This window comes from Ictalurus furcatus, chromosome 18 (assembly GCF_023375685.1).
Source record: "Ictalurus furcatus strain D&B chromosome 18, Billie_1.0, whole genome shotgun sequence".
In the NCBI taxonomy this organism is placed as follows: Eukaryota; Metazoa; Chordata; class Actinopteri; order Siluriformes; family Ictaluridae; genus Ictalurus; species Ictalurus furcatus.
The window spans coordinates 21852769-21867340 of record NC_071272.1 but is presented as its reverse complement, the minus strand read 5'-3'; the positions used below and the strand labels follow the sequence as shown (position 1 = coordinate 21867340).

Below are 14572 nucleotides of genomic sequence, written 5' to 3'. Positions count from 1 at the left end.
TTAACACAAATAGTAAAATGTACCAATTCGTTTTTGTTATCTTTTTTTGGCTATTGCGCTAATGCTAGCGCTAGCGCATTACGTGCGTTTGACGTAATTCGCCCTTGACCGGGAAACAACATATACTTCCGGTTAGTACAATACCGGAAGTGTGCCATTTGAGGCGCTACTCAAACCTGGTCTGAGTCTGGCTGAAACGTTTTCTTGATTTTCTGCATTCTTGATTGTGTTTGTTAATGTCTATAGAGGTGGGTTGCTTGTCTTTTAGACAGCCATACGCAGGTCTCGTGTTGAATGGCGTGAAATCTTTAGAGACACGTTGGCGCCCCCTGCTGGCGGAGATGAAGAACTGCACTCTGGCAATCCACATTGCACAGAAGGACTGGGAAGGAGAGGAATGGAGAAATATCCTTAGGGATCATTTTGCAATGAGACAGTCTGAAGTAGAAGAGCTTCTGGAATCCGGGGAAAGATTTGGCCGTGGTGTTGTGGCAGGTGAAAGGATTCTTTTTGGCATATTGCTGCATTGTGCAAGAACAATTCTTGGAACAATATATTGTGCGTCCCCAGTTTTTAACAAATTTGTCATTTTCTGATCAGGTCTTGTGGATGTTGGGGAAACATGGTTCTGTTCTGAAGATGTCCCTCCAGATCAGATGAGAGAGCTGGAAAAAGCAGCTTGCCTGACTGGACTTGCCCAAAAATACCTCACAAGACTGTCCAGTCCGCGCTGGCTTACAGAGCCGCTGTATTCAAGAGGCCATAAAGACATGTGGATGATACGAATCCCAGCACATCTGGTACCTTCAGATCCTGTGGTTAAGTTATTATAGTGACTCTAGTTATTACTGACAGATCTGTGAAGGATTGTACTATTCGATGACTATTCCTTCGTCTGTAACCTTTTCAAAGTCATGCTTCTTATTCGCAGGCACCAAATGTTATTCCTTTACTTGCAATCATTTCTTAATCCCGTTCGCCTCAATGACACGGCTAGAAATTAAATGCATCGTATGTTTAAGACCAACACTGCTTCGAACAACTTTTATATTGAATGCAGGTGTAAGAGTTTAGGCTATATTGGCAAACATTTCGATTTATTAAAGCGGTCACTCTGAGACTTGCAGATGAGGTGATTTAAAGAAATACAAAACACAACCCTGACTTGTTTACAGTGGAAATAACGAAATCGCACATTTAAAGTCAAAATTACGCACGTGGTCCACGCTGGTGGACTCGCCTCTTCAGTTCACCCCACAGGTTTTCTATGGGGTTCGGGTCAGGGGACTGGGATGGTCATGGCAGGACCTTGATTTTGTGGTCAGTAAACCATTTTTGTGTTGATTGTCATGTATGTTTTGGATCATTGTCCTGCTGGAAGATCCAACCACGGCCCATTTGAAGCTTTCTGGCAGAGGCAGTCAGGTTTTCATTTAATATCTGTTGATATTTGATAGAGTCCATGATGCCATGTATCCTAACAAAATGTCCAGGTCCTCTGGCAGAAAAACAGCCCCAAAACATTAAATATCCACCACCATATTTAACCGTGGGCATGAGGTACTTTTCCATATGGCTACCTCTCTGTGTGCTCCAAAACCACCTCTGGTGTTTATTACCAAAAAGCTCTATTTTGGTTTCATCTGACCGTAGAACCCGATCCCATTTGAAGTTCCAGTAGTGTCTGGCAAACTGAAGACGCTCGAGTTTGTTTTTGGATGAGAGTAGAGAGTTTTTTTTCTTGAAACCCTTCCAAACAACTTGCGGTGATGTAGGGGACTTCGGATTGTAGTTTTGGAGACTTTCTGACCCCAAGACGCATCTAACCTCTGCAATCCTCCAGCTGTGATCCTTGGAGATTTTTTGGCCACTCGAACCGTCCTCTTCACAGTGCGTTGAGACGATATAGACACACGTCCTCTTCCAGGTCGATTCATAACATTTCCAGTTGACTGGAAATTCTTAATTATTGCCCTGATGGTGGAAATGGGTATTTTCAATGCTTGTGCTAGTTTCTTATAGACACTTCCCATTTTGTGAAGCTCAACATCCTTTTGCCGCACATCACAGCTATATTCCTTGGTATTACCCATTGTTATGAATGACTAAGGGAATTTGGCCAAAGTGTTACCTCATGTGTATATATATATATATATATATATATATATATATATATATATATATATATATATATAGATAGATAGATAGATAGATAGATAGATAGATATAGATATATACACACACCCCTGTGAAACAGGAAGTCATGGTTGAACAATTTCCTGTTCCTAGTTACCCAGATGTACTAAAAAATAACAACTGTGTGCACACAGATCAAAATGATCTTGAAAGGGTAAACTGATATTTTGAGGCCCAATATAGCTTTATTAGCTGGTATTTTGACATGTGACAGTAGTGTTCTCTCAGGTGAGAGAAATAGTGAAAAAACACTTGAGGCAAGTAAATATGTTGGATTATATGGTACAATTATTTATTATATTCATCTATTGAATCCTAAGCAAATGCAAAACACACAATTATTTTTGTCTAAGAAACAACTTGACCCAAATCTATCTTTACATTCTGAATATTATATATATATATATATCATTTAAAGACAAGTTTTTTAGGGGAAAAATTGCAGTACTCTTTGTTCTTGAAAAGGTTTTGTTCTAAATAAAACTGTACAAATTCCCTGTAAGTTTGAGCTCAAAATATGACTTCTTGCTTGTGTTATGCTATTTATACAGTATATATAGTAAATGGCCAAAAGTTTGTGGACACCTGTCCATTACACTCACATGTGCTTTTTGAACATCCTATTCCAAAGCTGGTCCTCGCTTTGCTGTTATAATACTGTAAGCTCCACTCTCTTTTCAGGGAAGGCTTTCCACTAGATTTTGGAGAGCGGCTGTGGGGATTCGTGTTCATTCAGCCAGAAGAGCATTAATGATGTCAGGTGAGGAGGTCTGAGGTGCAGTCGGTGTCCCAGTTCATAATAAATGTGTTCAGTGGGGTTGAGGTCAGGGTTCTGCGCCGGACTCTCGAGTTCTTCCACTCTAACCTCGGCGAACCGTGTGTTCATGGAGCTCGCTTTGTGCACCGGGGTGTCGTCATGGGTCTGACGGTCAGGTGTCCGCAAACCTTTGGCCAATTTTATGCTCGTTTTCATCAAGGGTGCCATTAATTCTCTTTCCTGACAAAAGTTCTTCATCAGCTGTGTATGCAAAGTGCTTCCTAGGCTATACTGTTCACTGTAAGAGTGTAAGTGGTTTTACATTTGGTTTGCTGGCTATAAACAACAACAACAAACAACCTCAGTACATCACATCCTGTTTCTTCCAGTATAACTGTTAGCAGTGTGTTTGGACCTGAGATTGCTCCATGGGGATCGTCCATGGTAATACACATTGCCATGAGATCCTCCGCTAAATTGCATAATATAATAGAAATATTTATTACCTTACACTTGGTGTGCTCATTGAGTAGGTCCACCAGATTTTGTCATAATAAACATTAGTGCAAATATAAATTTGTGGTGTGACAAACACGTAAAAAGACGGTGCAAATTGAGCAAATTAAGCGAACGGCCTGTAAAAATCCATACAGTGGTTTTTAACAGAATGTCACCCAAAGGTAGAGGTCTTACCGGCAGGGTATTAGCGTTTTGTTTTTTAGTTTAACATTAAAATAGATCTTTTAATGTGTTGTATAGAGTAGCCCTGAGAAATGCAAAAAAAAATTGGCATGGGGAACTCACATGTAGCACAAATATTCAACTTATGGCATAAAACATACTTTGAAATGCTCAAAAATTCTAAATAATATCAACGGACACAAGAATTTCTCACAGTGAAATGACAAATTATGGAAATTCTAGAATATACACAATTTGAACAATCCTGTGTCACACATTTCAAGCTAACAACATTCAATTAGCATCGTGCTACAAAATTGCACTCTGAGGAACGTTGCCCTGAGGTACTTGCTCTTCGTCAAGGGCTTCCACTAGGGTTTCTCGAGCAGAGGTGGAGTTTGAATCTCCGAGGAAATCGAAATCGGGAAACGGTTCGAGCGTGACGCCTCGGCAGGCTTTGGCAGGACGATCTGGCCGCTTCTTCAGTTCCAGGATCAGGTCCATGGGGCTTTTCTGTAACAGCTGCGAGTCGAACGGAGTGCCACGGAAGAAGGTTTGGCGCTTGAAGCGCTCCAGCGTTCGCAGGCGACGTGTTGGGGTCTTACACAGCAGCTGGAAGGGGACGAGAACGTCGGGATGAGATCATGCCTTGGATTCTGAATGTATTTGGGGTCAAATCTACAGGACTGATTGGTCTGATGATAACTTTAACACTGAACCAACCTCCAGGGAATGTTTATTTCTCACCTCAGTCAGCAGAAGGGCAAACGGAGGAGAGAAGCTTCTGGGCATCTCGTAGGGGAAGAAGCGCACCTTCCTCAGCATGCAACAGTGATCTGACTCTGGAGGTACAGGGAACTGTGAGGAGAAGTGAGGATATTAAGTAGCAAGCACCAACTCAGAAAAACAAACACACGTTCACAGCCGATTCTACCAATAACTGTTATAAGGAGTCGTGTGTCAGTTAGGGCCCTCGGGCTACTGACGTATGCATCTTCAGTAAGCTTTATCCTGGTCAGGGTCATGGTGAATCCATAGCTCATCCTGGGAACATTGAGTGCCAGGTGGCAATACACTCCGGATAGGATGCGCGTCCATCAAAGGACACCATGCACACACACTTTCCCACCTTGGGGCAATGTAGCATAGCTAAGACAGGAAAAACATTGCCTGGTCTTGTTCCAATGTTCAACTGTCCAGTTTGGGTGAGTTTGTGCGCACTGCAGCCTCAACTTCCTGTTCATGGCTTTATGCTTTTCTGCTTGGCACGGTTGTGGTTATTTGAGTTACTGTAAAGTGCAATGTGCTTCTGAGGCTGCATACGGTGATTTACAGATGAACTGTCTTGGGTATAGATATAGAATTTCCTTCGAGTCTTGAATGGGTTATACACCGTGGAAATAAAATCTATTTAGGATCAGACTTGATCCTATATACAGTATATACAGGTTAAAACCAAGACTAGATGTTTAGAGCTATTTACTGTTTCAACAATCAATTTAACAAGAAACCCCTGTCAGTAATCTGTTCCTATACTTTTGCTCGCCTAAAAATTGGGTGGTCTGATACAAAAGGTTCTATGTTTTATGTTATTTAACGCATTTAGATGTAAATACCAGGAAACCAATATGTCTTTGGACATATAACGCAAACCTGGCCTGGCCGTCCCAATAGTTTTGGAGAGAACTCTAGATACGTGAGATAGATAGATAGATAGATAGATTTATTTATTTAGTATTTAATTCTGTCACTTCCTGAAATTATGACAATTCAAAGTAAGACTCCTCTATGATTTATGTTTATTCTTAATATTTCCATTTTGCAAGGTAAAAAATGGACGGCTCAGATAAGGGTTTTTTCCCCCTTTTTCTTTTTTAAGAGAGAGAGAGAGAGAGAGAGATTATGGAGTAACTCTGTGGAAACAACTAAGGTATTGGTCTGCACTTATATAGCGCTTTTATCCAAACGCTTTACACTGGTTCTCTTTGACCCATTCACACACCAATGGTAGCAGAGCTGCCATGCACTTGGGGTTCAGTGTCTTGCCCAAGGACACCTCGGCATGTGGAGTCATGTGGGCCGGGAATCGAACCGCCAACCCTACGATTAGTGGACAACCCGCTCTACCACCTGAGCCACAGCCCCCCCCAGAAAGACATAGAAGCCGCCTTCACGGTCTCTTCTCTCGGATTCGAACTCGAAGCAATATACTTGATTGCTACGCTGTTCTGAAATCCTGACGGCACCCCCAGGTATTATAGGTCTCCACTGTAATTCAAGTATATTGCTCCACATATATAAGTCTGGACTCTGTGTCACGTGTAAATCTCCCAGCACAGTGACACGTGTCAGTGACCTGCTTTGTGACTCCACCTTGCCAGTAGCCATTGCGTAGAGTAGGATCCCAAGTGACCACCAATCAGCAGCGTGGCTGTACGGACCTCCGCTCAGCACTTCAGGAGCTGTAACGTAACGGGAAGCTTTTGTAAGACTGAAGGATGGAGGAAACATTTACACGACACTGTGCTCTTACGAGGCTTATCAGGATGCCAAATGGCAATATTAGTTATAATAACAGTTCATTTCATATACAGAGGACATGCACATATCTTTTGAATAATATTTATTTCATTCTATTATTGGAAGAAATGTACCCATGTACTGAATTGTCCCGCAGATAGTGAATGCCCTTCCTCCACATTCGAGCCTCCGGGACAAACCGAAATCAGCCAGGCGTAAATGCCCTGACACACATGAAAACAACAAATCATTACAGTATCCAGATACCTTAACGCATGTCCATGTAACAGTATGATTTCACATCCATTACAGTCTCTTAACAACTTTATCAATGCTATGTTTAAAGACCGAGACCTATATATGTCATCAAATGAAATAAACCTTTAATTAACATCACTGTGTTAATGTTGTAAAGATTCAGCACAAACTCTGGAATGTTCTGTGCCATCTTCTCTAAAGCCAAAAATCAATCTTCAGCACCCTCTAGTGCACAGAGTTCAAACTGCACTTACCCTGATCTGACAAAAGAACATTCTCCATCTATGAGGAATATAAACAGATATTTCAGACCCTTCGTTTGATTGCTCGTTATGTCATCTCAATACAAAATTTTTTAAAAAACAACAACATTTACTTACCTTAACATCACGGTGGATGATTCCAAAATCATGAAGAAACCCTGCAATATGTGGAAAAAAACAAAAACAAATAAAAGTACTGCTCTCCACCAATAAGCAATCGACTTTAAAAGCTTTACCTAGAGCAGAGCCGAGTTCAGCAGCAAACACCTTAACCGCATCCTCTCCAAACTGACCGATCATCTCCCAGTAGGTGTATAAATCTCCTGTACTGCAGTAGTCACACACTAGAGAGGCAACAAGGAAATAAACAGGACACCGTGTATGATAATAGTCTCACTCTGTTACTTACACTTACACATAGAGGATCAGGTTTATTATAAGTCAAGACCATCCATCTCACACATGTTCCTTCCCATATACATGTGTGTGTATATATATATATATATAAAATCGATTGCTTATTGGTGAAGTGCATATAGTATATATTATATTAATATATTTGCACGCACACGTAACAGAAACTGACTGAAATAAGCAAGGTTCCAGATAAACATAGCTTAGTCCTTTTTCTTATCCCGCATTCAACAAAAATGATATAACTTATTATTTATGACTAGGAAATATAAAAGTAGGCCCCCTCAATTCGGATTCCTATTTGGGACGGTCTCATCTACCCCGAGTTCAGCAAGTGACATCAAATCAACATGGTTGCTCACAGCATGAACAGTAAATAAAGGGACTAACACTGACTATACAGTTCACTGTATTGAGGAGGTAACTATACGTCACTCATCACTTGTTCTGTCGTCGTCATCGTCCCCCCCTCCCCCCCCCCGACTTGTAGTTCGAACGCACGGAGGTCAGAAGTGATGCAGGATTAGAGAGTGAATCTAAAAGTACACTAGCATGCAGTCTCAGAGGTTGTTCTACAGCTGATATAGTCAGTCACGCAGGTATGTTTATTAATACAGGAGGGTGGATTCAGTGGAACGGACATCACCGCTCATTCTCAACACTGCTTTGTGGTAACAAGGGAAGTAAGTGAAGGGGAAAAGAAAAAAGGAGTGAAGAGGCGTGGGACGTTGGGTGTGATGTGCCGTTGCAAGAGTGGATTTCATTAGTTCTCTTCTTCACACAGGTACAGTAGGTCACATCAGGTCAGATCACTATGTTGGTGGGACGACATGTTCTCGCTCAAAGAGACAAAGCGAGCAATTTCTGGAACTGAAAATGGACAGGCAGCTACTATATCTACATTTTAGCCTCTTGGAAACTATGCAGTTCTGTTCTGATTTCTTCAAGGAAGTCAATTAATACAGAGTAAATAAAGGACATGTCTAGTGTTTCTCTAGTTTCCATTCCCGACATTTTGGGTTGCAGTGATTTTTTGAGCTACACTGCGCACTCTAGATAACCATAAACAAAAATATCATTTGACATCTGATCATCTTTTCCTTCTTCTGAAGTCAAAACGCTTGAAGTGAAAGAGCACAGAAGTCTACACGTGGGTATAAGGGGGTTTGTGACAGCTTGGGGTTGAGATAGTGATTGGGTGAAGGCAAGGCTGACATCCTGACGGGAGGAAAAGGAGGAAAAGCTGGACCGAGGGGGTGGGTTCTGAGTCACTCACTAATATAGAGGTGGTGCTGGGTCTGCCAACAGTCCTGCAGGTCGTGGACGAAAGGGTGGCAGACCTGACGCTGCAAATCGACAGTTAGACAACAACGACACAGGACAACTGAGTCAGCGAACGAATGAAGGATCAAAATGCTTAAACTTTACACAGAGGTGATAAAGAGAGACCGCTCAAATTCAACCTCCATTTAAATTCTTGCACTTCACTGATACAAAACATCGTACCCAGATTTTTTTTTTTCCTTCGGCTGAACGAATGCTGTCCTTAGACTGAAATTAAAGCCAGTAAGACCACTTTTTTTGAATCTATGGACTTTGCAGTCAACTATATATAAAAAAAAATAATAAATTTAAAAAAACGTGAATATACTGTACACTTGTACTAACCTGGACTATCACTTCTTCCTTAGACTGGTCCAGCACACCCAGACGAAGAATCTCAGACTTCGGGATGACCTAAGTTCCCAAACATACACATATACACGCTGAATGAGAACTCACATCTCATAAACCTCACCAAAATACTGTTCTCTTAACCACCCACTGTTAATGGATATAATACATGATATTGTGTATGGTGTATATGAAACCCATAAGGTCAGATTTTTGTTGAACTGATGATGAATATGTAAAGGTGTAATATACTGTATATGTAAGTATGTACAGTCCCCTCTGAAAGTATTGGAACAGCAAGGCCTAGACTATTGTTTTCGCTATACATTGAAGACATTCATGTTTGAGATCGAAAGATGAACATGAGGCGATAGATCAGAATTTCAGCTTTCATTTCCTGATATTTTTGATGTCACTAACTATTGTTCTTGGGTTTCTGTTCTTCACAGCTCTCACAATGTTTCTGTCATCGACTGCTGTTGTTTTCCTTGGCCGACTTGTTCCATGTCTAGTTGTTAGTACACCGCTGGTTTTTTTTCTTTTTCCTTCTCAGGACATTCCAAGTTTTGTGCAATGGCTCTGATAGATTTTCCCTCTTTTCTCAGCGTCAAAATGGCTTGCTTTTCTCCCATAGGCAGCTCTCTGGTCTTCATGTTGGTTTATCCTTTTTAACAACAAATGCTTTACAGGTGAAAACTAGGGCTCAAACCAAGAGTAGACATTCAGAGCTATTAATTCTTTAAACAATCAATGTAACAGGGCAAACCCGGGCAGTACGAAACGCCTATCAGACATGTGTTCCAATATTTTTGATCATTTGAAGAAAAAAAAAATGGGTGGGTTCAAACAAAAGGTGCCACGTTCTGCTGTTTAACACGTCTAGATGTAAATATGAGAAAATGAAAGCTGAATTTCTGATCCGTCGTCTCATATTCATCTTTTGATCTCAAACCCAATGTATAGCGAAAACAATAGTATTGGCCTTGCTGCTCTAATACTTTCAGAGGGGACTGTATATGAACATATGTAAAATGTAATCTCCCTTTGTTCTAATTTTTTTTTTTAAGAAGCTGACTGGGAAAATACTGGAAAAGCTGTGTTGTAGATGTCTAATTACTGTCTAATTACATGTGTCGAGGAAGTTCTGACAGACTGTGATACCTGTGAATAAACTCTGAATAAACATATAAATCATATAAACAGAAAAGGCACTGGGACTTTAAAAGGAAATACGAGCCCTGAATGGTTTCTCCGTGATCAACGCCAGCTTTCAGAGCTCCAATCCAAATCCAAACAGTGTCTTCACTACCTCACTGTATCCTTTACTGAGCTATTCAACTCTTACATAATCACCTTATCATGCCATTGACTGGGAATGACTCACATGTTGGGAACGAGTGTTACACTTCAGTAGGGCTTTGTTTTCAAACTGATCTAAATCCAACTACAAAAAGACAGAACTACTGATGCCTGGAAGAAAAAACACAGAATCAACAGAATACATTAAAAACAAGTTAACCTGTCAGGTAAAATATTAAGGTACTAAGCAAATATCCAGGACTGACTTGGAACCTGAAGCCAGCTGTAAAAATAACAGGTTCAATAGATAAATAACAGGTTCAATAGAGGAAGAGATTGGGATTATAGCTGTATTTAAATACTTATTTTTAGCCTAGCTAGCAAAGTTTTGTTCCCCCAAAATATCACTAAAATGCCCTTGAAATTCTCTAAAACCAAGTTCACAATGAGAAAAAAAAATGCTCAAATTAATTACACCCTGATATGACACACATGAACCAGCTACCTAAACTTATATGACGTCATGTTACAGAGGAACTGGAAAGCATAAACTTGTCTGTCCTGAACACCTATCTTTTCCCGTGTCTGAAAACCTACTGATTGTGACAACGCGCTGACACTGGAGACTCCTTCCATTAATGTACTGCTGTTAAACTAAAACATCTCCTTACAGACAACTTCACCAGAGCACACTATTTTCAGAGCTGCTGTTATAGAAAATGGATTCGTTCAACAGCCCTATGGTATAGGATGTAATAATATATAATGACTAGAGGTCGAGCGATAGTGGATTTCCCGATACCGTTAACTAAGTCCTGTCGATAACCGATTAATCAACCGATAGTTCTTAAAACTGAATGATACTGAATGAAAACATAAAATATAGCTCAACTTGTTTGCAAAAATAAACAGTACTGACTGTACCATGAAAATGTACTGTACTTTTTTAATGAAATAAATATATAGATATTACTATATTAACTATTAATAAATATTAAAGTCAATAAAAGATATACATCCAAACCGAACAAAAAAGTAAAATTCCAAATAACAAATAAAAATAGCGACATCCAAAATTAATTTGAAAAAAAATTTCAAATAACACAACAAAATTTGTCAGTGATAGTTTCTATTTCGCCTCTAGAGGCCGCTCTCATAGTGTATAATGACAGCGGACCCGTCTCAGTCGCTTCCGGAACAGACGCAACTGGAAAAAACTGTCGGTGTGGATTTTTACCACACAAAACAGATCAATCAGACAACCTCTAATAATGATATGAGAAATAGAAGTAGTACATGTACCTTTACTGCATAAGTCTTTTGTTTTGACTTGTCCTTCACCTTCAAGATGGGTCCAAATGATCCTTTGGCAACGTAGCCCAGGATCTGAGAGTAGAGCACGAAGAGTATTTCAGGAAAAAAATAAAAATTGTATCATAATTAGACATGAAACTTCTTCACCAGTGGAAAACCAAACCATAACTTCATGTGTTGGATGAAGAACTTTTTCCCGACCTGGAAGTGCTCGAGTCCAGGGACGTTGCGGTGAGGAAACTCGGGTAAGAACATGTTGATAAAATTGGGAAGGCTCCACTCCGTGTGCAGTTTCTCAGGGCCAGGCACTGAAGACGGCACACACTCTGGGACAGACGTCCTCTTGTGCTGAATCATACGCCGTGACCCGATGTGCAACCCTGAAGGAACAGAGACACCCAAACTGGATAGAAATCCACGCCATCCAGATGAGTAGTGACTTTCCTCCTTATGCTGCGCTGGATTCTATAATAAATGAAGGCAAGTGCATTGGTTGTAAAAATTAATGGTTAGTAAATTTATTAACAGGCAAAAGAGGTGTCAGGATGAATCAGACAGGTCTCTTAGAACACTCAGAAATAAAAGTACTAAACTGTACTTTATACCTTTCATATGATTCTTTTACCAGGGAAGGTGCACTGTTGTGGCTTGGATTTGAATCAGCTCTATCTTAATAAGCAGTGAGGTTGATATTGAGCCATATATTATTCTACCATAATCAATCGATGGCCTAATTAATGCACCGTATACCCTTTTTATAGAATGCTCCCCAATCCACTCCTGCCAAGCACCTCAACACATTAACTCCTATCTTACAGTTCTCAACTAGCTTCTGAATATGTGACCCGAATGTTCGTTTGGAGTCCAGCCACACTCCCAGATACCCAACTAGTGATACTTGCATCAGTGTTTGTTTATATAACTTTAATTTAACTTCAGGAGTTACGTATTACTCGGGTTTTTTTTCCAACTGAGAGACAAAATCCCCATTGATTATCCCAGTTTTCAACAACATCTATTGCCTCCTGCATTTTTTCCCCCTACATACTGCAGGTTTCTCCCTCTTTTCCACGGAGCTCCATCATCCGCATATAGTGCGTCCCCAATTCCTGATTCAATTTCCTCCAAAAATATCATTTATCATAATATTAAAAAGTATGGAGCTACACTGTCTATTTGGTAGATATCAGAGTATTCAGTACCTACTCCCACTTGTATTGTTCGTCCTTGCAAGAAATCCATAACCCAATTATATAACCTTCCCTTGATGCCCATTCGATCTAATTTAATTAACAGTCCTTCCTTCCACACCATGTCAAAAAATACTCCTATTACCGCTTCGTTATTCACTTGAGTTTTCCTTATTTCATTCTACAAACATTTAATAAATGCATTATTATTATTATTATTATTATTATTATTATTATTATTATTACTATTATTATTGCTTTTTTGGGCTAAATATGATTAGGTAGTTATAGTTCGTACACAACACAGTATATAAACATCATAAAGAGTATAAAAGAATATGATAAAAGGATAAAAGGAACAGAAAACTCCAATAACTCATTTACACTCAGTACAATACCTTACTGCTCTTGCTTCCATCGGCGCCCATTACATTCACTGTTTTGATCTCAAAATTAACTTCATCCTACATTTCTTTCATCCATAGTGGAGAATTCATGCCAAATTATTTTTTTTAAAACAATCCTTCCGCAGAGATTTCATAATCCAACGCCATCCAAATAATCACCCAACGACCCAAGGTTAGGCGACATGAACAAGATAATCTCCCTTATCTCCATTATCGGTGGTTGTTGACGTGTAGCTCACATCCGATTGGCTTTTGATGACAGAACAACCAATCAGATCGCGGAGAAAAACGTGACCCCGCCCCCTGCCAGCTCGAGCGCTGTCCACAGTTCTGAATTACTCACTATTTACAAACGCACTTTTCTGAAGAAGCTCGTGCAAACGTCGCCGTAAAACATTAAAATGATACTGAAAGCCACCTCACAAACCGTTTCCTTACCATTTATTATAAGGAAATTTAATAATACGGTTAGCTATACAGTATCTTTCTATTTACCTTTTACAAGCAGTGTAAATAAGCTGTATTTGACTCCAGACTCAGAACATAAGACTCAAATCGTCCCCCCCCCCCATTTCTTTTTTCTCTGCAAAATAAATTCATTTAAAAAAAAAAAATTATGAAGAAATAGATACAAATCTACAGTGATTTGAAAAGTCTGAGAACACTTTCGTGAAAAGGCTTCTCCGGCGCATTCGTTTCTAATTCAAGAGATAAATAGAATCTTAGAAATATTTACATGACTTTAACTTTCATGGATTCTGCAAGTTTGTGTATAACATGTCAAAACCATTGGAATTATGAATCTTAAATATTCAAGGTAATGAATATCCTTTCTTTTTCATCAAAAAAAAAAAAAAACCCTAATCTGTGAGAAATGTCAAAATTCATGAGACAAACTGAAACCAAGCAAGGCAAAACTGTAACTAACTTACTAAATAATAATAATAATAATAATAATAATAATAATAATAATGATGATGATGATAATAATAACATTGACAAAATATTACTACTACTACTACTACTACTACTACTACTTATAATAATAATAATAATAATAATAATAGCAAAACAATACTACTACTACTACTACTAGTAATAATAATCATCATCATCATCATCATCACAATAAGGATTATTATTATTATTATTATTATTATTATTATTATTATTACAACGCAATTCATTACAACAACGTAAACTCCATACTAGTAGTTGACAAAGGAACTGTCCTATTAGCGATCTCAGCGAACTGGCTGTAATGAAGAATTAGCCAATCATAGCGCAGGAGGCGGGACTAACCCTAATGCGGGTAGATACAAAAGAAAACAACGCCTGTTTTCCGTTTCTTGCTATCTGTTTAGTGAGTAAGATTATTTGACTCACCTCACCATTAGGAGTCGACTCTCTCGGCTCCAAAACGACTCAGGACCCATTTTGTATTCAAGCTTCGTGCCGTTGCTAAACAACGTTCAGCTTGAAAAGGCTAGCTCAGATAATTAGCTTTAGCGGTTAAGATAAACACATGAAAAAAACTTACTTATATAAATGAATTTATTTACTGTATTTACAGCCATACAATTACTTGTCATGCATAAA

The 14572-nt window shown here is 39.3% G+C and overlaps 2 protein-coding genes across 2 annotated transcripts; one reads left to right on the top strand and one right to left on the bottom strand.

The window, feature by feature from the left end:
* Positions 1-125: 125 nt before the first annotated feature.
* zgc:110222 (uncharacterized protein LOC550336 homolog) lies at positions 126-2123 on the top strand. Its single transcript, XM_053648375.1, has 2 exons — positions 126-495; positions 601-2123. Exons 1-2 carry the CDS (start codon positions 237-239, stop codon positions 831-833), a joined length of 492 nt encoding a protein of 163 aa, XP_053504350.1. The 5' UTR covers positions 126-236; the 3' UTR covers positions 834-2123.
* A 1820-nt stretch (positions 2124-3943) lies between these two features.
* rskrb (ribosomal protein S6 kinase related b) lies at positions 3944-13517 on the bottom strand. Its single transcript, XM_053649444.1, has 12 exons — positions 12965-13517; positions 11578-11841; positions 11365-11448; positions 8758-8826; positions 8366-8435; positions 6912-7019; positions 6793-6833; positions 6667-6694; positions 6289-6378; positions 6008-6096; positions 4382-4492; positions 3944-4246 (listed from the first exon to the last, which is right to left on the bottom strand). Exons 1-12 carry the CDS (start codon positions 12992-12994, stop codon positions 3944-3946), a joined length of 1287 nt encoding a protein of 428 aa, XP_053505419.1. The 5' UTR covers positions 12995-13517.
* Between the last annotated feature and the right edge of the window lie 1055 nt (positions 13518-14572).